We start from the raw sequence: 25,992 nt of genomic DNA, 5'->3' as shown, positions 1-25,992 counted from the left end.
GTGTCTACGTGACTGATGGGAACAATCTTTGACATTGGTCCAGTGTTAAGAGAGATCGCTGCAGTCAGCAGTCAGAGAAACAAGCTACAATGTAAGTTAATAGGGCAAATGTCCAGCTTGTATTTACCGTCACAAAAGTGCTCGTTTTGCAGCTGACAGACTCAGATTAATATTAAAAGTGTCTGACTACATTCTGGAAAGGATCCCTTCAGAGATAGACCTTTAAAACCTCTTTGAGACCTTTCTGTTTAACCAGAAACAGCTCTGAAGTCACCAGATCTAAACCCACCAGACTCCATTTAAAAAGCAATACTTTTAGCATGTATAGAGCCAACGTATTTTCACATGTAAATCAGTAAACTATGTGTTTATTTCAACCAAAACTAGAGTTGTGATGGTTGAAAAAGTGGAAAGATGACCCAAAAAACGACTTTTCATAGTTTTATTTTGTTTCTGTCGACTTTGAATGAAGTGTATTTTACGATGCTAAAATGACTGTTTATTTACATGGAGTCTGGTGGGTTTAGTGAACGCAATTTTGCAGATGTTTTTATGTTTTAAAAAAGGATCTTACTCTTTAACAGAAAGGTCGACCTCCTTAGAAATCCTTTCCATAATGTTGTCAGACACTTAGAATAATAATCTGAGCCTGTCAGCGGCAAAACGAGCACTTTTGAGAAGGTAAATACAAGCTGGACAATTAAACTGTTAACTTAGATTGTAGCTTGTTTTGCCTCTCGCTTAATAATGGACCAATTTCAAAGATTGTTGTTCCCATCAGTCACTTAGACACAAAGACATAGGAAAATAGAGTCCGGGTTGAAAAAAAAAACATTAGTTACACTTTAAGAAAGGAACAAGAAAGAATATATAATGACGATCTCTAGACGAGAAGACATTGCGGTTTGTGTGTGTGCTTTTGAAGTCCGTCCACCGAGAGACAGAAAACCCTGACAGCATCTTTTCTACGGATGGTTTTTAGTACGACAACACCCGACAGAGCCACAATGTGATGGGAGGACGGGACGCAGTACTGTCTCTTTAAAACAAACATCTACAAAAATGTTGCCTCCTAGCTAGTACAGACATGACAATATGCACTTTTTGTTTAAACTCTGTTTTTTGTTTTTTTTTATACATCACTATGACTAGGTCGTCTGTCAGGGTCCGGTAGTTTTGTCCGCCGCAGGTTGTGTGTGTGCGTCGTTTCGGGGGGGGGAGGATTTCTGTTGAATGCTTTGTGGCCGCTTTCACAGAAACGCGTGTGAAAGAAAGAAAGAGAGAGAGAGAGAGAGAGAGAGAGAGAGAGAGAGAGAGAGAGAGAGAGGGGTGTCCCATGGGTTTTCAGTTAATAGTTCATTTGTGTGTGTTTTGGGGAGTTTGTCCGAGGTGTCGGTCAGTACACCCAGGACACGGGGACCCACTGGCTGGTGGAGCACACCAGATCGATGGCCTCCTCCAGGTGCCTGATGGTCTCGTCGATCTCGTTGTTGATGATGGTCTGGTCGAAGTAGTGGGCGTAGGTCGTCTGCAGGATCTCAGACTCCTTCTGCAGCCGCTGGAGAGACTCGTCCTGCAGGAGGAGGAGGAGGAGGAGGAGGAGGAGCAGAGAAGGGTGAGAGAGCGCACACAGGACTGAAAGACAACATTTTAAGACCACACACAGTGTGTAAGGGCCCTCACTCAGCACAGGCTACATCCACACGACTACCTTTTCATTTCTAAGTGGCGTTTTGTGACTAAAATGACCTCCGTCCACACAAGCGTTTTAGCTCCAGTAGCTGAACTAATCTTCGTCCATATTAACACGTCTGACGAGGCATACATATCTAGATTCCTAAACTAGAAACCTAAACTATTTTATTATTTAATCTCTTTACTTATATGTATTGTTTGTATATCTGTGTCTTGTACTTTCCCCCCCTCCTATCCCTTGCTGCTGCAACAGTGGGCATGTCCTCATTGTGGGATTAATTAAGGATTTTGAATCTTGAATATCACACGACCGTTCACACACACTGGGCATGTGCGTGCCGGTGTGAACAGGAAGCAGATTGTCAGACGTTACTCCGCGGTTGGAAATCATGGACGTAGAAGTTGAAAATACAGAAACTACTTTGGAGAAAGAACAACAACGGTGAAAAGTAAGAGCAGGGATGTATCAGCTTGGAGCGAGGACGAGGTGGAACTGTTACTGAAAGGACAGATAAGTCAGTAAGTTTTACAACCAAAACGGGGGCTGCAGCATTTCCAAATGTCTCCGTTTTAGGGGCTCGGAAACGCCACAGTAGTGTGAACGTAGCAAAAGATATTTGTTTTTAAACTGAAGTAGTAGTGTAGATCTACATCTACACTACTACTTCAGAACACTGGCTATCCCCAGGGTGTAAGGGCCCTCACTCAGCAGCAGAGGAAGTGAATGGAAAAAAAACACAGAAGGCGACTAACCACTAGAGCAGTGTTTCTCAAACTATTTTTAATATTGTACCCTCTTTGAATTGCATTTTTGGTAGAAAAAAAAAGTCCATTTAAAGAGGCACAATACAGCGCCAGCAGTGATAGGTTCACTAAACAACAACCTTATTTTTTTTTTTAACAAAAACCTTGAAATGCTACATTACAAATGTTTAGAATCCATCACTTAATTCATTCATTATTATAGTATGATTATTTTAGGAATTATGCGTGACATATTTTAAAATTAGAATTTTTGCAAAACTCTCACGTACTCCAAAGTAGCCCCATTTGAGAAACACTGCACTAGATACAAAGAAGCATATGGCAGGGAACACACACACACACACACACACACACACACACACACACACACACACACACACACACACACACACACACACACACACACACACACACACACACACACACACACACACACACACACACACACACGATTATAAATAACACTAGTCACCATCCTGCTAGGCTTTACTTACTGGCAGCGTTCGACACCACCTGGGCGTCTGACAGGAGAGCCAAAGAAAGAAAAGCATGCAGCATGCAAACATAAAGAGAGAGAGAGCAGTGCAGAGAGGAATGAGACACGAGTGCAGCGCAGACACAGAGAGAGAGAGAGAGAGAGAGAGAGAGAGAGAGAGAGAGAGAGAGAGAGAGAGAGAGAGAGAGGCTGCTGTGGGATAGCAGTGCTTCACATACTGACTGCAGATTTCAACATGTCATTAAAGCTGTAGTGCGTAGTTTCTGTCTGAATTCTAAGTAATGACGACAACATTGCCGGCGCGTCCACATGACGCAACCCCACCCCTTCTCCACGCAGTTGCTACAGTAGTAGTCTACATCTATATCTATATCCACCACGTTCAACTTCTGGGATTGCTCCGCCGGATGTCCCTCTTCATGACCGGATGTCCGTCCCCTTCCTCTGTCTCTGTATTGGGGTTCTAACCTCCGGCTGATTTGTGAGGACTATGGTTAACTGCTCCTCAGATCTCTGCAGGGTAAATCCAGACAGCTAGCTAGACTATCTGTCCAATCGGAGTTTTCTGTCGCACGACTAAAACTACTTTTGAACGTGCACATGTTCCACCAAAACAAGTTCCTTCCAGAGGCTATTTAGCAGAGGCACCGTGGCTCCGTCTGGAGCTTAGCGCCGCCCAAGACGACTGTGATTGGTTTAAAGGAACACGCCGACTTATTGGGAATTTAGCTTATTCACCGTAAACCCCCAGAGTTAGACAAGTCGATACATACCCTTCTCATCTCCGTGCGTGCTGTAACGCTGTCTGACGTCTCCAGCGGCATCAGCCCATCACAGAACAGGCAGGTGAATGGTTCCAGTAATCCTACTGCTCCCAATAAGTGACAAAATAACACCAACATGTTCCTGTTTACATGTTGTGATTTGTAGAGTCACAGCGTGTACAAAAAACAACGTAACATGAGACACAGCCATCTTCTAACCGTAAACAAACCGGGAACTATATTCTCAGGCGGAAGAATATAGTACTTGGGCGGGTGATATGCTCGCAGCAAGCCTGTCTGAGAATATAGTTCCCGGTTTATTCTGGATAGGAGACAGCTGTGTCTCATGTTACGTTGTTTTTACGCTGCCCTTCAATACATCCAACATGTAAATAGGAACATGTTGATGTTTTTTTATTTTCACTTAATTCAAATGGGAGCAGTAGGCTAGTTGGAACCAGTTACCTGCAGGATCTGTGCTAGGCTAAGCTAATGCTGGAGCCATCAGACAGCGTTACAGCACGCATGGAGATGAGAAGGGTATGTATCGACTTGTCATACTCTGGGGGTTACGGTGAATACACTAATTTCCCAATAATAATAATAATAATAATAAATTGAATTTATATAGCGCTTTTCATGGACTCAAAGTCGTCGGCGTGTTCCTTTAAAGAAATGCCGATAAACCAGAACACGTTGTTCTCCCATCCAGGAATGGGAGTGTGGACTAGCCAAAACTAATTTCCCTTCGGGGAGAATAAAGTATATCTTATCTTAGCCAGACACCAACTTATTGCCACTAGTTTTACACAGATTTTTTAATTCATGGTCAATACACCTCATTTTATATGAAATTATGCCCATTGTTTTTATAGTTAAAAAAAGAAAGAAAAGAAATTATGAATTATTTTAAAATGTTAATATCAGAGGAACACATGTTGATGGATAATCACAGACCATCAAAGTTGAGTCACTGTTTTGAAACTTTAAAATAAAATGCTATAAAACTGAATAAAACATCCAAAATTCAACTGGTCACTCATTTTACTTGCACAGAACGTTGTATGGAACCATGCAGGTTATTTTTGGGGCAATTTGGTTGAAAGAAAAAGTTCTGATATATATAAAAAAAAATTATAATTTGACCCGAGGACTACAGGAGGGTTAAGTAAAAGTAAAATTACAGATTTTAAAATCTACTCTAAAACGTAAAAGTACACAAAACAAAACTACTCAATTACAGTTACGCAAGTAATTGTAATTTAGTTACTTTCCCCCTCTGAGTAAAACGCATCACTCGAGTTTCTGTGAGTGAAAGTCGCCGGACCGTTGCCACAGTTACTTTGAAAAGTAACTTAGTTACTTTACAGATTACTTGATTTTAAAAGTAACAAAGTTAGATTACAAGTTACTTTATTAGTTACATTCAGCAACTGCCGACAACACCCCCACATCCTCAACATAAAAATGACAACCGGTTTACTGTGAGGCAGCTCGGCATTGTCAGTAGTAGGATCTGGTTTATTATGGCACGAAAGAGAGCGAGTCCACCGTATTTAAGGGCAGCATTTCCTCTACAACATACTGCCAGACCAACTTCTTCAACTCTCCCCCACTTACTGGTTTTGCACCAAAGTCCAGCTTTTGTTGTTCGGGTGGTGGGGGACCTCCTGCTCTCTGCTTCGCTCCACCTGGTGGGACTTGCTCTATAAGTTTGACTGCAGAGCTGCGCTCCAAATGTTTCTTCAAATTTGATGTAGTCGCCACCAGCACAGAGTGTACAACCAACCTTAATATTGCCGTCTTTAGCCGACACAAACTCAAAATAGTGACTGGATTTCCAGCTAGAAAGCGCGCATCTCTCTCCTCCCTCCATCGTTGTTTACGTTTGTGTCACTGTGTGGTAAACGTGAACTGTCCTCATGCTGAAAACGTGACTTGTCGCATACGTGACTTCACTCCCCGAGACGCAAGAAGAAAGCTAAAATATATAATTTTACTAAGGAAAATGACAAATAGTAACGCACAGTGACTTGGATAAGTAACTTTAATCTGATTACTGGTTTGGAAATGGTAACGCGTTAGATTACTCGTTACTGAAAGAAGTGCTCAGATCAGAGTAACGCGTTATAAGTAACGCGTTACGTGGCATCACTGCCGTTTAGTAAACGGAGTCGTACTGAGAGATCCAGAGAGAGCTGAGTGGAGCTGAGAGTCTTAGTTAGCTTTGGAGCATCTCATCTGGTAACAGCTGGAATGGAACGGACGTGGTTGTGCTCTACAGCTTTAAATCATGAGGTTTAGTGAATAAGAAAAAAGCAGAACCTCTGCAGCCGTATCCTAACTTTCATCGTCTTCCGAGTGTGTTCGGTGCGTTCTTACCTCGTTGATGCCCGGCGTGATAGTTGGTGCGGCAATAAAGACGACGTACGGCGCAAACTCTGCTGTCCGCAGGACCTTCAGGGCCTGATGGAGAACAGGTGTTAGACGTCAAAGTGTTTTTATATCTGCACACACACAGAGTCACTCACACACACACATGCACACAGTCACACACACGCACGCTACGCACACAGAGTCACACACACACGCACACACACACACACACACCACGCACACAACGCACACACAAAACGCATGCACAGTCACACACAAACACACAGTCACACACATGCACGCACAGAGTGTCACAACCGCGCGCGCACACGCACACACACACACACAGTCTAACACACACACATGCACAGTCACACACACGCACACACACAAACACATGCACACAAAGTGTTTTTATATCTGCACACACACGGAGTCACACACACACAGTCTCACAAACACACGCGCACAGAGTCACTACACACACACACAAACAGTCACACGCAACACAGTCTCATACACAAAACCCACGCCGCACACACCGCACACACAAACACGCATGCACAGTCACACACATACACACACACACACAGTCACGCACCGCATGCGCGTCACACACACACACACACACAGTCTCACACACACACACACACACGCACACACACACACACACACACACACAAACCGCATGCACACAAAGTGTTTTTATATCTGCACACACCGAGTACACACACACACACACAGTCTCACACACACGACGCACACAGAGTCACACACACACGCACACAAACAGTCACACGCACAGTCTCACACACAAACCCACGCGCACACAAAAACACATACACAGTCACACACAGTCACACACACACACAGTCACACACATGCCGCACACAGTCACACACACACGCCAAACACACGCATGCGTACACACACACACACACAAAGTCTCACACACACGCATGCAGAGTCACACACACACAAACATGCATGCACACACGCACGGACACACACAAACACGCATGCACACAAAGTGTTTTTATATCTGCACACACACCGAGTCACACACACACAGTCACGCACGCGCGCACACACACACACACACAGTCTCTCACACACACACACACACACACACACACACACAGTCTCACACAAACACACACACACACACACAGTCTCACACACACACACACAGTCTACACACACACAGTCTCACACAAACACACACACACACACACACACAGTCTCACACACACACACACACACCGGAGTCACACACACACACACACACACACACACACACACACACACACACACACACACACACACACACACACACACAGTCTCACACACCCCCCCCCACCTGAGGTTCCACGTCCAGGATAGCGATGTGTCCCTGCTGGTGGATCTTGCGGATGGTCTCCAGCCGCGTGCCGTACATGGCGTCCTCGTGGCTGCCGTACTCCAGGTACTCGTTGTTGCTGATGTCCTGCATCATCTGGTCGTGGGACACAAAGTAGTAGTTCTTCCCGTTCTCCTCGTCCTTCTTCGGAGGTCTGGTTGTGTCTGTGGGACACGGGGGGACACACACACAGAGAGCGTTTACTCTTCCCCACGTATCAAGACGGGGCTGATCAGAGAGTTTCTCTGGAGGATTTTAATCTGGGGACATACGTGGGATGGGGTAGGCAAATCTGTCGGGGTGTTTGGTGATGAGTGTGTTCTTGATGTGTCTTCTGCCCACTCCATGGGCACCTGAAAAACACACACACACACACACACACACACACACACACACACACACACACACACACACACACACACACACACACACACACACACACACACACACACACACACACACACACACACACACACACACAGTCACTTAACTAACAGTCAGTTAGTGAGGTCACTTATGGAGGCAGGCATGCCCATTTCTTTCTTATACCAAACATTTCTTTAACTAAAGCATTACAATAAAACCAAGGGATGTATATAATAAAACCTGGATACAGCGTTCGAGGCCGAGCCCCGTTCAAAACAATGTCTCCACTGATTTACAGACGTCTCTTTCGTCGTGTGAGTCACCAAAACAAATTCCTTGTATGTGTTAAAAAACGTACTTGGCAATAAAAACCCTTTCTGATTCTGAGAACAGTCGGTTTCACACGACACGCCCAGAAATTGTAAGGTCACCACTTGGCCGCTATGTCAAATAGGCTTTAAAGCCCGGCGCTCTTCATTGGGGGGCCTGATGAAAGCAGACACACTTCCTGTCTCCTAAATGGGCGTGGCCTTATTCGAAAGCGTAGTGAACATTGTAGTTTGCGTAATTTATTAATCATTTTATAATATTTTATTCTGCTAACATTGGATATTAACACCGCTAAAAGACTTAAAAAGGTCCAATGTGTGGGAATTTCTCCCATCTAATGCTCCAAGGTCCAAACGCGCCTGGCTTTTAAAGGGAATGGGAGATGATCTCTGATTGGTTGATTGCATTACGCCCAAAACACACCTATGAATTAATGAAGACACTAAGTACAACCCTTTTTAACCACGCGCCCGGCGCACTGACCCTTTTTTCTGCCGTCAAACTAGCGAAAGCGGATTTGGACCCGCCCTAAATGCACCTGCGCCAGGCGCTTCACGGCGTGCGCTTAGATCGGTAAAATAGGGCCCCCAGTCTCCTAAAGAGGCGTGGCAGTGGACAACTGCCGTCTCTGCCGCTACACTCGGCAGAACTTACCTAACAAAACTAGCGTTTTCCTCTTGAAAGCAGGAAGCTTCACAACCTCTTCATACGTGACGAGGTCTAGTTGGTCGAACACTGGAGGTGAGAGAGAGAGAGAGAAACGGAGTGAGAGGATGTGTGTGGAGAAGAGTGTGTCAGGACAAACAGCAGTGAGAGGGGAACAAGAAACACATCTGGGGACTATGTGGGGAAGAGAGGAGGAAGGTGGGTCACTTATAAAATGAAAAAAGCAGAATAAGAGTCTCCCTCGCAGCAAGCCCCTAACCCTAATGTCAAAACAGTGAGGGGAAACGACAACTGGCAGAGCTGAGATGATCTGAACGATGACTCATTTAAAATAACCCTCGGTGCTCGGAGATTAAATAAATCCGACAGGCAGAAACTCATCCAGTGAGAAAACGGTTCACGAGAGGCTCATGTGCCGATAAAACCCAGCAGAGCTGGTGTGGAAATGTTATTTAATTTAACCATAATAATTAAAAGTATAATGACATGTAGTAACATGTGGGCCTGGTTGCATAAACACTGCTTAAAGAAACAACCCCATTAGAAGTGAAGGATATTTGTGTGTTTTTGAGTCCAGCAGGACCACTCAAAAGTCTCCACAGCAATGACATTTGCCATTAAAGGGGAACCGTTTTTTTCAACCTGGACACATATGTTTGTGTGTGTGAGTGACTGATATGAACAACGTTTGAAATTGTCAATTTGGTTCACTAAAAGTGCTTGTTTTGCCGCTGACAGGCTCAGATTAATATTCTAAGTGTCAACATTATGGAAAGGATCCCTTCAGAGATAGTCCTAACCAGAAACAGCTCTTAAGTCGCCGGCGCTAAACCCACCAGACTCCATTTAAAAAAACAATACTTTTAGCGTGTATAGAGCAAACATATTTTCACATGTAAATCAGTAAACTATTTGTTCATTTCAACCAAAACTAGAGTTGTGAAGGTTGGAAAAGTGAAAAGACGACCCAAAAATGACTTTTCATAGTTTTATTTTGTTTCGGTCGACTTTGAATGAAGTGTGTTTTACGATGCTAAAATAACTGTTTATTTACATGGAGTCTGGTGGGTTTAGGGAAGACAATTTCGCAGATGTTTTTATGTTTAAAAAAGGATCTTACTCTTTAACAGAAAGGTCGACCTCCTTAGAAATCCTTTCCATAATGTTGTCAGACACTTAGAATATTAATCTGAGTCTGTCAGCGGCAAAAAGAGCACTTTTGTGAAGGTAAATACAAGCTGGACAGTTGTCCTATTAACTTATATTGTAGCTTGTTTCGCCGCTGCCGACTGCAGCGATCTCACTTAATACTGGACCAATGTCAAAGATTGTTGTTCCCATCAGTCATTTAGACAGGTTGAAAAAAACGCTAGTTACCCTTTAATTAAACCTCACTGATGTTTCTGTCTTTATAGTGATGCAAAAATAACTATTTTGTGAAAAAGGAGCCAAACTAGATTGAGAAAAAAGGACCGGTGTTGTCAGATGAACAAATAACTTAATTCATTCATTAATCGAACGAACAGAAAATCAATGGTTCCAGCAACTAAAATGTGAATATTTGCTGCTTAATTTTTGTCAGACTAAACTAATGTTTTGAATATTCCAGCTTGGGCTTTTGATAAATTATTTATGGACCAAATGAATCAAGAATCTCAAACAGTATTTGCATGCAATGAACAATTCTTTTCATTATCAATTAATCTAAAATTGTTTTCTTGATCGAACACATGGTACATATATTATGTGTTAGCACGTTAAGAAACATTACTGTCATGTCTTTACATTGGCTAGAAAACGTATTTTAATCAACGTTAGATAGCGGTAGTGAAAACAAATATAGAGGAAGACTTAGAAAATGGATCATCACATTTCTTTTTTCTCACTTGCCTCTCAAGGGCTTCCGTATATTAGTAAAATATTCCCATAATGATTTCCCAAAGCTCAAGGTGGCACATTCAAATGGCTTGTTTTATCCAACAATCAGTCTAACACACAAAAATATTCAGTTTACTATATTATTATATTATTATATTCAGATATGACAAAGAAAAGCATCAAAGGCTCACTTTAGAAAAGCTGGAACCAGAAACTTGCTGGAGAAATGACTGAAATTGATTAACAATATATATCGACTAATAGTTTTAATTCTACCTTATTGATTTAAATCTTTCATAAGGACTTGATTTAAGTTACAACCATAGAAATAAAATGTGTTTACCATGTAAATGACCAAGGGAAACAGTTCAATGGCCTTTCTATCCATTTTATTTCTACGGTAAAAACTATTTCTTCTAAATAAATCACAAGGTAACTTGGGAACTTACGTTCTCAAAACTGTATGCAACTGTGCACAGATTATTTATCCTGTATATCCCAACTTTAGTACCAGAACAATGGATACAGGTTACCTTTAGTGCAGAGATCTTCAACAACTCTGATGAGCCATAGGGGCACCAAAGTATTGTTAATTTATAAGTGTAACATGAATCCAACCTATTACTAGCAGATTTAAAGGTGCCGTAGGTAGGATTGTGAAGATCCAGGACTTAGCCAAAAAATTTGAACATCGACAACTTCTCAGTCCCTCCCCCCTTTCTGCTAAAGCCCAAAACGGTCTCCTAAGCTCCTCCCCCCACAAGGGAGAATGAATGACATGACAGTGATCGACATGCAGTTAGATACCTCCCCTGGCCCTGATTGGTGCATCTGAACAGGGAGCGGTGGAGTTTTGCAAATCCCACTACAGGCTGTAGGTGGAGCCAGAGGAGCTGGATTTTTGACCTGCTTCATGTAGTTCTACTGGAACACAGGGTCAGTTTCAGCAAATATGACCTACTGCACTGACCTACTGCACTCCTACTTACCTACTGCACCTTTAAATCAGCCTATTTGTGAAAAGAAAAACAAAAGACAGTCTTAATTGCCCCTTATAAGGTTGTCTCTAAGGCAGTGTTTCTTAAATTGGGGTACGCAAGATTTTTGCAAAATGCTAATTTAAAAATAGTTCATGCATAATTCATAATGTAATTATAATATACAAATAAAAGAACGTAGCGAGGGATTCTAAACATTTAAAATGTAGCAATTTAAACTTTTTCAGTTACAAGGTTGTTGTTTAGTAAATCTATCGCTGACATTGTGTCTCTTTACATATATTTATTTATTTTTTTAACCAAAAATGATTTGCGCTGGTCAGGGGGTAAAAAAAAAGTTTGAGAACCACTGCAAAGGTATCCAGAGATACAGTTAATCCTAAGGACTCACTCTGACACATGTATGTTTAGTAAAACATGTCAACAGGTATTATTTTAATAGCTTAGTATTGTAAGGCACCATAAAAAGATATGTATAAAGGCTTTAGGCCGCCCACACGTTATCGTAGGCCCAGTTTAATATGCAACTTAATTTTATACAATATATGTATGTAGTAGGGGGGTCCCTGCTCCGTCTCTCTCAGTTAAGGGGTTCTTGGCTTAAAAAAACGTTGAAGACTCCTGCTTTCGAGTTTTCCTTTTCTATAAAAATAAAGTTAATGCTGGGTCCGACTTTAAAGCATTTTTCTGCATAACACGGAGCAGAATAAAAGAGGCAGGTGGTCTGCTGTGCGGAGCGTACGCCATGTTAGAGCAGAGCTGTTCTCTGTACAACGTGTTCTCAGCCTCTGTAACACGAGCCTCCACGCAGCCACCATCTCAGGGCGCTGACGGGCGAAATACAATACCCACAAGTCTCTGGGTTCTCTCGGGCAACAGGGGGCTGCGGACTGACGGTGATGACTGTTTTTAAAGTGACAGGCTGAACAGGGTGAAGGGAAGATACTGAACCCACTGAATATGTTGGAGACTATTTACATTACTGACTTGTTCACATGCACATAATATTCCGGTTTTTGTTTATTCTGAAAAAGACGATATTCCGACTAAGCTGTTTACACGGCTCACGAAAGAGGAAATTCCACTAATGTTCCCGTTTACTTGCAGCTGTGCAAAATAGGATTTTTTGTGTTCCAGCGGTGGAGGACTCGTCGGAGCGTGCGAACACAGCGTCCCGCTTTCTTTCCTTCAACCTCCTTCTTGAAAAGGCCGGCGTTGTGATGTTTATCCATATCTAAAAACCTGTTGATATCCAAGTCTTTGATAATGTTTAAAACTAGCTTTGTTTCTCCTTCTTTTCTTTCGGCCGGGCATCTCTACCGCGTTATAATGGAACCCACGCAACTCCTAGGAGGGACGCACCCTTCAATGGCATTCACACGCTACTATTAACCAGGCATCGATGCTTACACAAGGTAACAGAACCCCATTTGTTCAGGTCCTATCCCCCGACCAATCGGCTATCCTTAACCACTCAAGGTCAATGCCTAACCCCAACCAATCGGGCTGCTTCTTAGGACGGGACTTGCCTAGAAGTTACGTAGGATCCATAATAACGCATCTCTACCGCAGCCCTGCAAACTGTTTACTGGTTGGTTTGTGTACAACAACCATGGCCACGCACAGAGCTGACCGTAAACAGGCGAGAGGCCGTAAACTGTCACAAACTGCAGTAAAAAACCCTGATTGAGACGCAGATTCTGAATGCGCTGCATACTTGTCCAAAGAATGCTTCTAAGACCTGAATAATACAGACACATCACACATGTCTTAATTGGGAAAATGCTATATTTTTGAATATCCAAATAGAATAAACTGTTTACATAACCCGTATAAAATTAGGAATAATGTCATATTGAGAATCTTAGTGGAATATTAGTGTGCATGTAAACATACTGAACATACTCAGTGTCTTCTGGGTCTGCTAATGAGCACAGTTGACCAAACATGGATTAGAAAATGAACATCACAGCACACACTATCTGAAACACACAAACTGAGCTACGTGGTTTCAGTTTTATGTCAGCCTTCTGTTGTTTTACGACCAAATCAACAGAAACTAAACTGAAACGCTGGCATGGACAGCTGATTCAATCTACAGGGTTAATAAAGTAAACTGAGAGAAGAGGAGAGAGAGAGAGAGAGAGAGAGAGAGAGAGAGCAGAAGAGAAGAGAGGAGGTGTTTACTGTCACTGGTTGTTACTTACATGCACAGAGGCCGTTCAGTAGGAGAAAGCGAGAGAGATGAACAGGAGGAGGGGTCATAACATGGTTTGGTTTCAACAGCAGAATTACAAAAATGTTACACACAAACAGCAAGACACAACCGCTGGGCAGCTGTGCACAGTGGCAACAATGGAGATGGATAAATATGGATATGGACAATAGAGACAGAGCACGTTAAAGTCCCGCCAACACCGGAGGGGGGAAACAACTCTCTGCTCTCCATTGACTTGTATTGAGTGAAGGTTTCCACCTCGTCTATTCCGCCTGCTAGCAACCAACAGAAACATGCCTAAAAGCTGCTGTGTGGTGATATCAACTACCAACAGGGTAAAGAACCCAGAACTTAAGTTTTTATAAGCTGCAGACCTGAAAAACGGAGCTTTTATGAAGACAAGAGTGGAAACAGACGTGAGGAATCAGCAGAGAGAACGGTGAGACACTAAGCTGATGATATGTATATAGACAATATATATGAATAGACGAGGAGAAAACCTTCACTCAATACAAGTCAATGGAGAGCGGAGAGTTGTTCCCCTCCCCACACCCCCCACACAGTATGACGCGCCCTGTCTCTATATACTGCTGTTGTTAACTGGTGATACGTCACTGTGTGGTCATAACACGCAGCAGCAGCAGAGGACCGTGATCAGTCAGGGTTGAAGGTTTACAGGGGATTTGTTTTCACTCCATTTACCGGGAAAACTAAGTGTGACTTCAAACAGCAGATAATTGGTCATAAAATTGTGTTTATTACACATTTCTAATTTGCTCATATTAGTTAAAATTTGTGAAAGTTCAATAGCAATACTTAATTATTACACTGCTTAATACCTCAGTTTTGCTGAATACAAACTATCCAAATTATGCTCAATACATGTGTTTAATTTAGTTGCTGAGATAAAATATAATGTAAAGTTTCCTGATTTAGACCAGGAATTAAAAAAAAGTAAACAAGTGATGTATGTGGGGGATGGAGGCCTGCATGTCTGGTTCAGTCTTGATGAACCACGTGCAAAGCTAAGTTTACAGAATTGCTTCTTCAATTGGTTTATTCCAAAAGATAACCATGACTGCAAGGTCAAATTGTACTTATTTGGCTATGACAGAACTCATAAATGAGGTTTGGAGGAGGTGTATTTGTTTCAGTGTGTACCATTGTTCTCTGTACGCGAACACAGACGCACACAAGCAAAAACTTGAAAAAAAAAAAATAAAATCCAGATTTTCCGCAGCAATTTTTTCCTCGGGAGAAGGAAATAGATTTTGGATGAGAATTCCTGGGAAAGGCCAGAATCTCAATGCCCTCGGTAGCACGAACAAACCCTGAATGAGACCATTAACGTGTTAAACATGAACATGATCTGTGAACTATTTAATTAATCTGTTGTCAATAACATTTAATGAGGGATGAGTGGATTAAATACTACTGATTAGATGCAGGTGACTGTGGGTCCCATGCACTCATGCTTTCATGACTCCATACCTTTATGTTCTGAGTTGCAAATTAACGCAAAACCTTTGAAATGGACATCAGCCAAGGTGTCGATGGTGGCAGGTTGAAAGACATGCTTATCGCACTCAAACATACGGCCCACGCAAATATCAAACCATAATCTTTGGAGAAAAACTACATGCACAGATGTGACGTGCGGATTACATTTACAAACAACCAGCGTGACGAATCTCAAAACTGTAAATCCTGCCCGATCAAACGTGACTTTAGAGCAGAGGTGCCCAAATTCTTTCAGATGAACGGGCAAAATGTATCTGTGTGGAAGGCCACGGGCCAAAAATAAACAATGTTGAAGAATACCATAATTCTTGAAATTCTTCGTAGATAAAACGGACGTATGTGATTTTATAGGGAAGTTGACCCGCACTGCTACATTTACATTGCTACGTTTTGGTTTGAAAACTAATATTTTCCCCCCTCTCATTCCCCCTGCTCTGGTGTTTCCCCCCTCTCATTCCCCCTGCTCTGGCGTTTCCCTCTCATTCCCCCTGCTCTGGCGTTTCCCCCCCCATTCCCCTGCTGCTCTGGCGTTTCCCCATCTCCTGTTTCCCATGCGCTTTCCCCTCCTCATTCCCCCTGCTTCCGGCGTTTCCCCCTCTCATTTCCCCCTGCTCTGGCGTTTCCCCCTCCTCATCCCCCTGCTCTGGCGTTTCCCCCTCCTCATTCCCCTGCTCTGGTGTTTCCCCCTCTCATTCCCGCTGCTCTGGCGTTTCCCCTCTCATTCCCACTGCTCTGGCGTTTCCCCCTCTCATTCCCACTGCTCTGGTGTTTCCCCTCTCATTCCCCCTGCTCTGGTGTTTCCCCCCTCATTCCCCCTGCTCTGGTGTTTCCCCCTCTCATATCCCCCTGCTCTGACGTTTCCTCCTCTCATTCCCCCTGCTCTGACGTTTCCCCCCTCATTCCCCCTGCTCTGGCGTTTCCCCCTCTCATTCCCCCTGCTCTGGCGTTTCCCCCTCATTCCCCTGCTCTGGTGTTTCCCCCTCTCATTCCCGCTGCCTCCGGCGTTTCCCCCCTCATTCCCACTGCTCCTGGCGTTTCCTCCCCATTCCCACTGCTCTGGTGTTTCCCTCCATTCCCCCTGCTCTGGTGTTTCCCCTCTCATTCCCCCTGCTCTGGTGTTTCCCCCTCTCATTCCCCCTGCTCTGGCGTTTCCCGCCTCTCATTCCCCCTGCTCTGGCGTTGCCTCCCTTCATTCCCCCTGCTCTGGCGTTGCCTCCTCCATCCCCTGCTCTGGCGTTTCCCCCTCCCCATTCCCCCTGCTCCTGGTGTTTCCCCCCTCATTCCCGCTGCTCCAGCGTTTCCCTCCTCATTCCCACTGCTCTGGTGTTTCCCCCTCTCATTCCCCCTGCTCTGGTGTTTCCCCCTCTCATTCCCCCTGCTCTGGCGTTTCCAGGCCCCTAAACCGGAGACATTTGGAAACACTTCTGACCCGTTGTGGTTGGTAATCTGCGGGGTTGTGTTGCCGTCTCAACGGCCGCAAACGGAGACCTTTGGCAACGCCGACACTGACGCCAACGTTTCTCCGTCCTGATTGGGTCTTATTGGCCACGACGTCTCATTCTCTGAGACTAAAGCTACTGACGTTACCATGGAAACTACCAGCAACAGGCCGAGTCTAAACGCTGCCTCTTGTTTATGTCCGGTATACCAGAATGTTGATGAGATATTTTGGTTTGGGCGTGTTAGTTTAAACGGAGGTTAGTTCTTCTACTGGAGATAAAAACACTTGCATACACAGAGATCACTTATGGCTCAAAACTCTGCTTAAAAGCCCCAAAACAAAGCGATGTAACTATAGCCTTACATTGGCGTAAAACTCAGATGAAGTACTTTTTTAGCTGCACAAAATGCACATTTCCTAGTCATTACGTTTAGGATTTTACAGCACTTTCAAATAAGAGAAGAAGAAGCATGAGCATGTCAAATGCCATGGCGGGCCAAAACAAAGGGAGCACGAGGAAAACTTGGCCTCACAGTTGCTGCAAGGGGGCCACCAAATTGTTGTTCGATAGTAAAAAATGATGATAGGTTTACAGGCGTGTAGGTAAGGTAGCCATCCACAAAATAGTTGTTTTTCTCGATTGTATTGTTTTTGTGATCGTTAGGAGCTTAAATCAAAATTCTGCGTCACAACTTAGAGCAAACAGAAAGAAGCAGGCATGTCTTTCAAACCTATGCCCTGAAAATGCAGAGATTTTCCGGCTGGAACCTGGTGTACATATCAGTGAGCAGCCCACATTTCCCTAAATCGGCCGTGTGCTCGTATAAGATTTCTGCTACGCTGGCATCTCTTCCTGTCATTCCTGCCGAGGCTCTGCTACAGGACATGAAAGCTACAAGATCCTGTTACATACAAGTTCCACCTACAGACACACGGACACACACATGCTCTCACACTCGTGTGAATGCTATGTAAAATGTATACGTGCACTGTGATGTCTGCAGCACGTTGTTTTGCGTGCACATGCATGTGATTATGAACTTGTGTGTGTGTGTGTGTGCGAGTGGTGTACCTGCGTTGTGCTTTGCCAAATACTTGTCTTTGTACTGCTTCTTCTTCTTGCCAAACCAGGTGCAGCTGGCCTGCTGCTCCTGCTTGGTCTTCTCCATGGCTATACACGCCACTCGCCTAACACAAACACACAAACAGGGTCAGGTTCAGTGTTGAGCTGAAGGATTATAGATGTGGAGGCAAGGGCGTAACTTTGGGTTCAACATTGGGGAGGTAGAGATCTCCAAGGGCGGTCCCAGGACATTTCTGCATGGATTGAAAAAAGCGACAAAAACATCGAAAAAAGAAGCGTCAAAAACCTTGCAAAAACACTCGAAAAGAGCAGCAAAAACATCAAATGTCAAAAAAATAAATAAAAACGACAAAAAGTTTTAAACAAAACCCTCAAAAAGGTGACAGAAACTTTGAAAAAAACCACAAAAACATCGGAAAAAATGGACGAAAAACAGAGACAAAAAACGTCCAAAAAAAAAAAAAGCCCAGTTTTGATTATTGTGGAGGAGAGCTGTCGTGGTGATTTCAGGTTCTCAACATATCAGGGTTAGCATACAAAGTGCCCAACCCTCATGGGTTCATAAGACCCCAAAATGTCAGTTCCAGTGTTCAAATATTTCATTACGTTTCACAAAATGAGAAGTTATTTTTACAGCTTGATCTCTCCAGAGCTTGGCAAATAGAATCTGCTACAAAAAAGGCTCCTTTCTCCAAGCACAACTAAATTTTTTAATAATCATCCAGCCAGAAGAAATCATAAAATAGGGTCCTCGTAGACAGGACAATAAAATTAAAAATTAACAATTTTTTGCTACTTCTCATAATAAAACAAAGTTCTCCGGAGTCAAAGTTTTCATTTAGGGACCTTATTTGAAGTTAAAAAAAAGGTGATAACTTGTAATATATGGCAGAAAATTGTGTCTAAAATCACAATAATATCACATATTGGGGCCTCTGGTGATTCCCACCCCCTACTACTGTGGAGGAATGGTTTCTATGTACCAGGGTTGAACAGTAAGAGTTGCCCGATGACCCGGGGCAAGCAAAACCCCACATCGGGCAAGTAACTATAACGACCCACTTGCCCGTTACGGCATCGCGTGCCATAAATGACGTTCTTGTTCTCTTGCAGCCGTCAGAGAACGCCTGTTGAATGATTTGAATGTGTCATTGGCCAATCAAGAATTGACTTGGTGCTTGATATGCTTTCGATTTTTTTCGGGGAAAAAAATTACACTTTTGATGCTTTTGAAGTTTTCTTCCTTTTTTTCTAAGGTTCTTTTGGACATTTTTCGACAGGTTATGTTCAACATTTGTTTAACCCACATGTCCTCGGGTCGAATTTGACTCGTTTTCAAAGTTTTTTTGGTATCAGACAATATCGGACGTCGAAATAAGTGCAGAAAATGTTAAAAATAAATAAAGGACAAATTGTTGGGAAAAACGACAAAAAAATATGAAAAAATAACGTCAAAAACACCGGAAGAAAACATTAAAAAACAATGAAAAAGCACCAAAAAGAGCGCCTGAAACATTGTAAAAGTGACACATCGGAAAAATGTCACTAAATAAAGTAATAAAAATGAAAAACATTGAAGAAAAAACGTAATAAAAAAAAAAAAAAAAACTGAAAAAAAGCTAATATCTTTTTCATGGTTGACAGGAAGACAACACAAGGGTTATATGTTTAAAAATGTTCTTTTCAAAAGACAACAATTTGTATAGGGGCCAGTAAAAATTGTCATTTGTCTTTTTCACTTGCCCAAAGTGAAAGACAAAAAAAAGTGACAAAAACCTTAACGTTGAACTCTGTGTACCCTCGTCTGATTGCTATAATCAGTGTGCGTTTTTTTCCCCCTCACCACTCCTGCAGCTCTGGCGACGGGATGAGACCCGCTGTGCCATTCTTGGTGTTCTCCAGTTTGCCCTGCCACCAGTTGTGGTCGTCCTTGGAGATGATCTGGATGATGTCGCCCACCTGGAAGCGAATGCCGGCCTCCTTGCAGGGGATGAGTTCGTCTTTGGAGGGGTCGTATTCGAACTGAGCCCTCACGTAGATCTGTGGCGGAAAGCGCAGATGTTACGAGGACGCAGCTGACTACGAGATGAAATGGCGGTGGTGGGGGCGTTTGTGTAGTCTGGAGTACAAGTACATTTCCAGGATAAAGCCGGACATCTGGATGTCTGGCCCCTTCCGCTCTCTCTGTGTTGCCGTTCTCAAAATCCCTTCGCTTCGGGAAACGACAACAAACTTCGAGCTAGCGAGCTACACGCTAAAAATGGCAAGTTTGAAGAACAGTTGGATGATGCAACAAGTTAGGCCTGCTTGGTTCTTTTGGTGAATGATTGTGAAGATTTACAAAGAATATGTTTAGGGCATTTCCTCTCTAACTGGGACGTTTTGGGACCGATTGGTGGGATTGCTGTGGACAACGTACATGTGCAAATGCGAGACTATGGTTTGTGGTTTGTGTCAACTGAAAGAGGCAAGTGATGCGAGTGTTGGGAGAGGTACCGAGAAAGGTTAAAGAAAGAGAAATTTACCAGACAACGAGGAAGATAAGAGTGGCTAGATGGTGCACTTTTGCATATCGTGGCAGCTGAAGTAATGAGCAGTGGACTCTCGGGGGATGTGTTATTTTTTTTTTGGTTGCCAGGTTGGAAACTGGTTTCCAAGGAAGGGCTTTCTCCAGACACTGCTGGGCTTTTAATGAGCCTTGCAACACACTGGTAATTACGGCACAGGCATTGTCTATGTGTCAGTTAGTTCAAAAACAACAGTCATTATCCTGCTTTATTCCATTTTTAACCACACAGATGTTTGTTTGTTGCCGATTTACGGTCGACACTCAGCGCGTGAAAGTGATCGGTTGAAAAGTGTCTGGGACAAAAAGTGTAGACGTGTTTTCGGTTTGTTTTTGGGAGGGGATGGGAGAGGCTGTCTCTTACCTTTACAGACATTTTGTCCTTGATTGGAGGTCTGGATACAATCTAGGATTTGAAAGCATCACACACATCATGCAGCAGAAACGGCTATGCAATGTCTGAACAGCAGTATGGTGGGCGAGCTTGGTGGAGGGGTGGAGGAAGGTGGGTGGGGGTTGTTGATGGTGGCGAGACAGGACAACGAAGTACAACTCCTCTTTTGGAGCGACAGAAAGTAGTCTAACCCTCGTAACACTTTAAATATTTACGTCCTGTCAAACCTTTTATAAACTACGAGTCAATTTAAGTACACTGAGAACAAGCTGTGCCAACTGAGAGGCTGGCTGCCCGGCTTGGCTCTGCTGCCCTCTGCTGGCAGGATCGCCTGTCGGTACAATCACAAGATCCTCCGAGGCCACATTAAAAGATGAGATGGTAAGATGTTGGGTGGGTAATGTCGGATTATCTCAGAGGACACTGATGATATGTATGTGTCAGGAAGGTGCACACCAGAGCAGCAAAGATCAGCCGATTAGTTGTCAACTATTAAAGTAACCGCCAACTATTCTGATAATCGATTAATCGGTTTGAAAAAAATTCTCTGATTTCAGCTTCTTAAATGTGAATATTGTTCTAGTTTCTTCTCTCCTCTGTGACAGTATAGTGAATATATTTGAGTTGTGGACAAAACGAGACATTTGAGGACGTTGTCTTGACACCGATCCCCATGTTTCACCATTTTCTGAGATTTTTACGGACCAAACTCTAAATGATTAATCGAGACAGTAATCGGCAGATTAATCGACAATGAAAAGAATCGTTAGTCGCAGCCGTAGAAAGGCAAACTGCACGGATAGTCTGCAGAGTAATGAAGAGCAGAGAGTGTCATTTTTATAGATCAATCAGATCATTTTTACCTTTATTTATTAAAAAATGACAAACCGATTACTGTATCAAAATAGTTGTCGATTAATTTAATAGTTGACAATTGATCGATTAATCTTTGTTGCTCTAGACTTTCCCGGTTAAAAGTGTGTAATCAGTGTTTCCCAAAGCCCAAGATGACTGGCTTTTGGGAAACACTGATCCACATTTTTCACCATTTTTCAAACAACTCCTTGATTAATCGTTAGTCGCAGCCCTAGTGCACCCACAGGGTTTAAAATTAGCACCATCTACCAGCCAAATGCTGGTAAAATATGCAAGTGGCTGGTAGATTTTCTTCACTCACCAGCCAAAAAAACAATTGTAATCTATTGAGTGGCTGGTAAAATTTGAACATTCACTATAGCCAATTGGCTGATGGACCAAAAAGTTAATTTTGAACCCTGCAACACAAAAACAGTGATGGGATGAGATGACTGTTTTGGGGGATTGTTATACAGACACACAATTCTTCATGGCATGAGGTAGAAGTTCCCCATAAATTGATATCTGATCAGTGGTTAGGGTATAATCTCTAGACTCTGCAGGGTTCAACAATGCCTGTGCCGTTATTACCAAACATAAAGTTGGAAGTGGAGGGCTACACTGTCAGGCGGATGACACAAACGGCCGCCACACGTATTGAGTCAGTGTATTCCCTTTAATATGACGGTAAGAAAACACCAGTAGAGGTTTTAATAAGAACTCTCAGTTCCAGAAACAGAGACTTGACCCGGGAAAAGAGTCTGGCCGAAACCAAATCACTCCATTTTGGGTTTTATTGTTAAGTTTTATTGCAGTTAGTTATTATTACTTACATATGTCAGTAAGTAAAGACACGTTTCCACCCAGTTCAGTTCAGATTTTTTTTTTTTTTACATTAGAACGGTTATTTTTCGCATTTCGTTCGTGGATAGCACCTGGTACTCTTTTTAAGGTACCTCCTCGTTCGAGGTTCTAATCAAGCTGAGCCGATTCTACAAGGTGGAGTTAAAACTAGTGATGCACCGAAATGAAAATTCTTGGCCGAAACCGAAAACCGAAACCGAAACACCGAAAGAAATTAAGCCAATTATTAGTACCATTGCATTTATGGCTATGACTGTGTACTAACTTTACTAAAATCAAGGCATTGCAATTGTATAAATTAATATTAAAGTTTAATTAAAAATATATCTAGCAGAAATATGGCTACAATCTGATAGTCACATACAGTATACAGTAGCCTAAGAACAGAATAGCTTACCTATTGTTATTATTATTATTATTATTATTAATTGAGGCACTTTCTTGCAGGATTTCACTGAACATATCAGACAACGAGGGTGCATGCCCCTCATCTGGTGCAGCGAGACCAGTCTTTTTTTCTGCGCTCTGATCTCCTCCTGCGCTGGGCGCTGCTCCGTCTCCGTCTCCACGCGGGTTCTCCGCATCCATCGCGCCTGGATCATTTCGCTCGCGCTCTGCTTTATTTCCGCATCCAAGTAATGGTCTTTATAACGCGGATCAAGTACAGTCGCGATGAAGTGCAGAGGATCCGAATAGATCTCACTGAAACGTGTGCTGACAGACTCTAAGAGCACTTTTCATTGTTTTCACTCCGTGGTCCGTCTCAACCTCTTTGCTTAGGAGACGCTTTGCAGGTGGAACGGATCGGGTACTGACACACGTGCAGGTCGCGTTTTCTGTTTGCGTCATCACAACATTTTCGGCCGTATTGTTTCGGTGATAAAGGTATTTCGGCCGAAAATGCCCTTTTGGGCCATTTTCGGCCGGAAATTTTCGGTGGCCGAATATTCGGTGCATCCCTAGTTAAAACGCTGCAGACCACTGATTGGTCAGAGAGAACAGTCACTCACGGGGTAGTTTACATCCACGACGTTCCACTACCGGGATTGCTCCGGTGCCGTAGGAAATTCCGCCGGATGCATGTCTTTTCGATCGAGGTCCATTACCTTCCTCTGTCTCTGTGTTGGCGTTCTAACCTCCGGTGGATTTGTGAGGACTATGGTTAACTGCTCCTCAGATCTCTGCAGGGTAAATCCAGACAGCTAGCTAGACTATCTGTCCTATCTGAGTTTTCTGTTGCACGACTAAAACTACTTTTGAACGTACACACGTTCCACCAAAACAAGTTCCTTCCTGAGGCTATTTTGCAGAGGCAGCGTTGCTTCGTGTGGCGCTTAGCACCGTCCAAGACGATTGTGATTGGTTTAAAGAAATACCAATAAACCAGAGCAGGTTTTTCTCCAATCCCGGAATGACCTTCCTCCGCAGGAAGAAGAGGAAGGTCTGGCAAAGCGAGACTACTCACGGGGCATCCTGCACAAACCCGCCATTTTTAAATAGCCAAGCTGCAGTCAACAGCGTCTGCAATTTCTTTATTCACTCAACCCAGATTTATAAAAATGGCAGCCCGCAAACAGGGTCCAAAAATTACTTTTTTGGTCCACCAGCCAAAAGATTAGTGAATGTTCCAATTTTACCAGCCACTCAATAGATTACTATTGTTTTTTGACTGGTGAGTGAATCAAATCTACCAGCCACTTGCATATTTTACCAGCATTTGGCTGGTAGATGGTGCTAATTATAATACCCTGCCTGCAAAACTACGGCGTCCAAGTGACGAAGTGCAGACGTCCCTCTGTTTGGTTGCCGATAAAAAGATTCAGAGAGTGTCGCGTTCAAAAATGATGCCACGGTAGTTTCATTCGGCGTCGCTAAGGGGGATCAGCTGAGCATCCCGCCTACCCTGACGGGTTCCATCTGCAGTGGAAAACGAAAACAGACAAGTACGGGTACCAAAAAATAATTGTCTAGTCGAGCGGAGTCGTACCACGCACAGGAAACACGGCATGAATCCGATAGGCGAGTATAGGGCTAAAACAATTAGTCGAGCGACAGAAAATGTATCTTCTTAACTTTTTTGGTAATCGAAATAATTGATCGAAAGTCATTCATGAAGAAAATTTGTCAAACATCCTCTGGCAAGAGCCTCTAAAATGTGAGTATTTGCTGCTCGTCTCCGTTTTAAATCGTTAATTAAATATCTTTAAGTTTTGGACTGGTGGCAGACAAAAAAAAAAGCAATCTGAAGATATGACCGTAGAAGTTTTTTAACTATTTTTTTTCTGATTTCATGAACCAAACAATTTAAGTTAAAGCTATAGTGCGTAGTTTCCGCCGCCCCCATGAGGAATTCTAAGTAATGACAACAAAACTGTCGGCGCGTCCACATGATACAAGCCTTCTGTGATTGGCAGTTCGGCCGGTGACGAATGAAGCGAAGCGTCTGTTTAAATTACAGAGAAACGATCTGACAAGTCAGTGTTTACAGACTGGTCTGTTTTCAGGCAGGAAACGTAGGCGGTTTGGTGCGTGTTTGGCTTGGAAACTAACGGAACTGCGCAAAACAAACCAGAGGAGCTGAAATGAAGTAGTAAAGCTAGTTGGGGAATGCGATGATGAGATATTTTTCAAGAGTAAATTAAATGTAAATGTTTATATTTTATCAACCAACCATCAACCCAAACACATCAAGAAATATGGATGCTTAAATGTATTCAGCAGCACTCATTATCTGCTTTATTTTCCCTGGGAAAAAAAACTTGGCTAGTGGAAAAGCTGATTGGCTGGTAAAAATGTACTAGCCATGTTGGCTGGTGAGCACAAAAGTTAATTTAAAGCCCTGATCATGAAGATGTATGTGTGCAACTGGTCTGTATCTTTTGCTTCCTTTACCAGCTGGGCACACACACACACACACACACACACACACACACACACACACACACACACACACACACACACACACACACACACACACACACACATGCAATAATACCCTCTTGCATTTGAATGGGAAGCATTATGTTCTCCAAAACAATCACATAAAATTCCCCAAAACACCCTCCAGATGCATCCTGTCTGCTCCTCTCTCTGATTCGCCAACAGCTGAACAGCTGCAACCTTTTTTGTGTGTGTATTAAAGAATTTAAATGTTACGCATCTTGTAGTAGACCCAGGCTAGATTTACATTCTTTTTTCACGTTTGTTTTCAACTCCTGCCTGGCATTTCCCTCTCATATTCCCCCTGCTCCAGCGTTTCCCCTCCTCATTCCCCCTGCTCTGGCATTTCCCCTCTCATTCCCCCCTGCTCCATGGC

General features: G+C 43.2%; 1 protein-coding gene across 1 annotated transcript in view; it reads right to left on the bottom strand.

Moving 5' to 3' along the window:
• Positions 1–738: 738 nt before the first annotated feature.
• The window catches only part of caska (calcium/calmodulin-dependent serine protein kinase a), a 217,587-nt gene continuing 192,333 nt past the window's right edge, over positions 739–25,992 (bottom strand). Inside the window, exons 21-27 of the mRNA XM_039817259.1 lie at positions 19,841–20,037; positions 17,986–18,101; positions 8,846–8,926; positions 7,768–7,848; positions 7,457–7,659; positions 6,103–6,186; positions 739–1,573 (exon numbers count right to left, since the gene is read on the bottom strand). Coding sequence (XP_039673193.1) covers positions 1,397–1,573; positions 6,103–6,186; positions 7,457–7,659; positions 7,768–7,848; positions 8,846–8,926; positions 17,986–18,101; positions 19,841–20,037 — 939 coding nt within the window. The 3' untranslated portion in view covers positions 739–1,396. The remainder of the gene's footprint in view (positions 1,574–6,102; positions 6,187–7,456; positions 7,660–7,767; positions 7,849–8,845; positions 8,927–17,985; positions 18,102–19,840; positions 20,038–25,992) is intronic.

Source organism: Perca fluviatilis, chromosome 12, assembly GCF_010015445.1.
Source record: "Perca fluviatilis chromosome 12, GENO_Pfluv_1.0, whole genome shotgun sequence".
NCBI lineage: Eukaryota > Metazoa > Chordata > Actinopteri > Perciformes > Percidae > Perca > Perca fluviatilis.
This window is presented reverse-complemented; position numbering and strand designations above follow the sequence as displayed.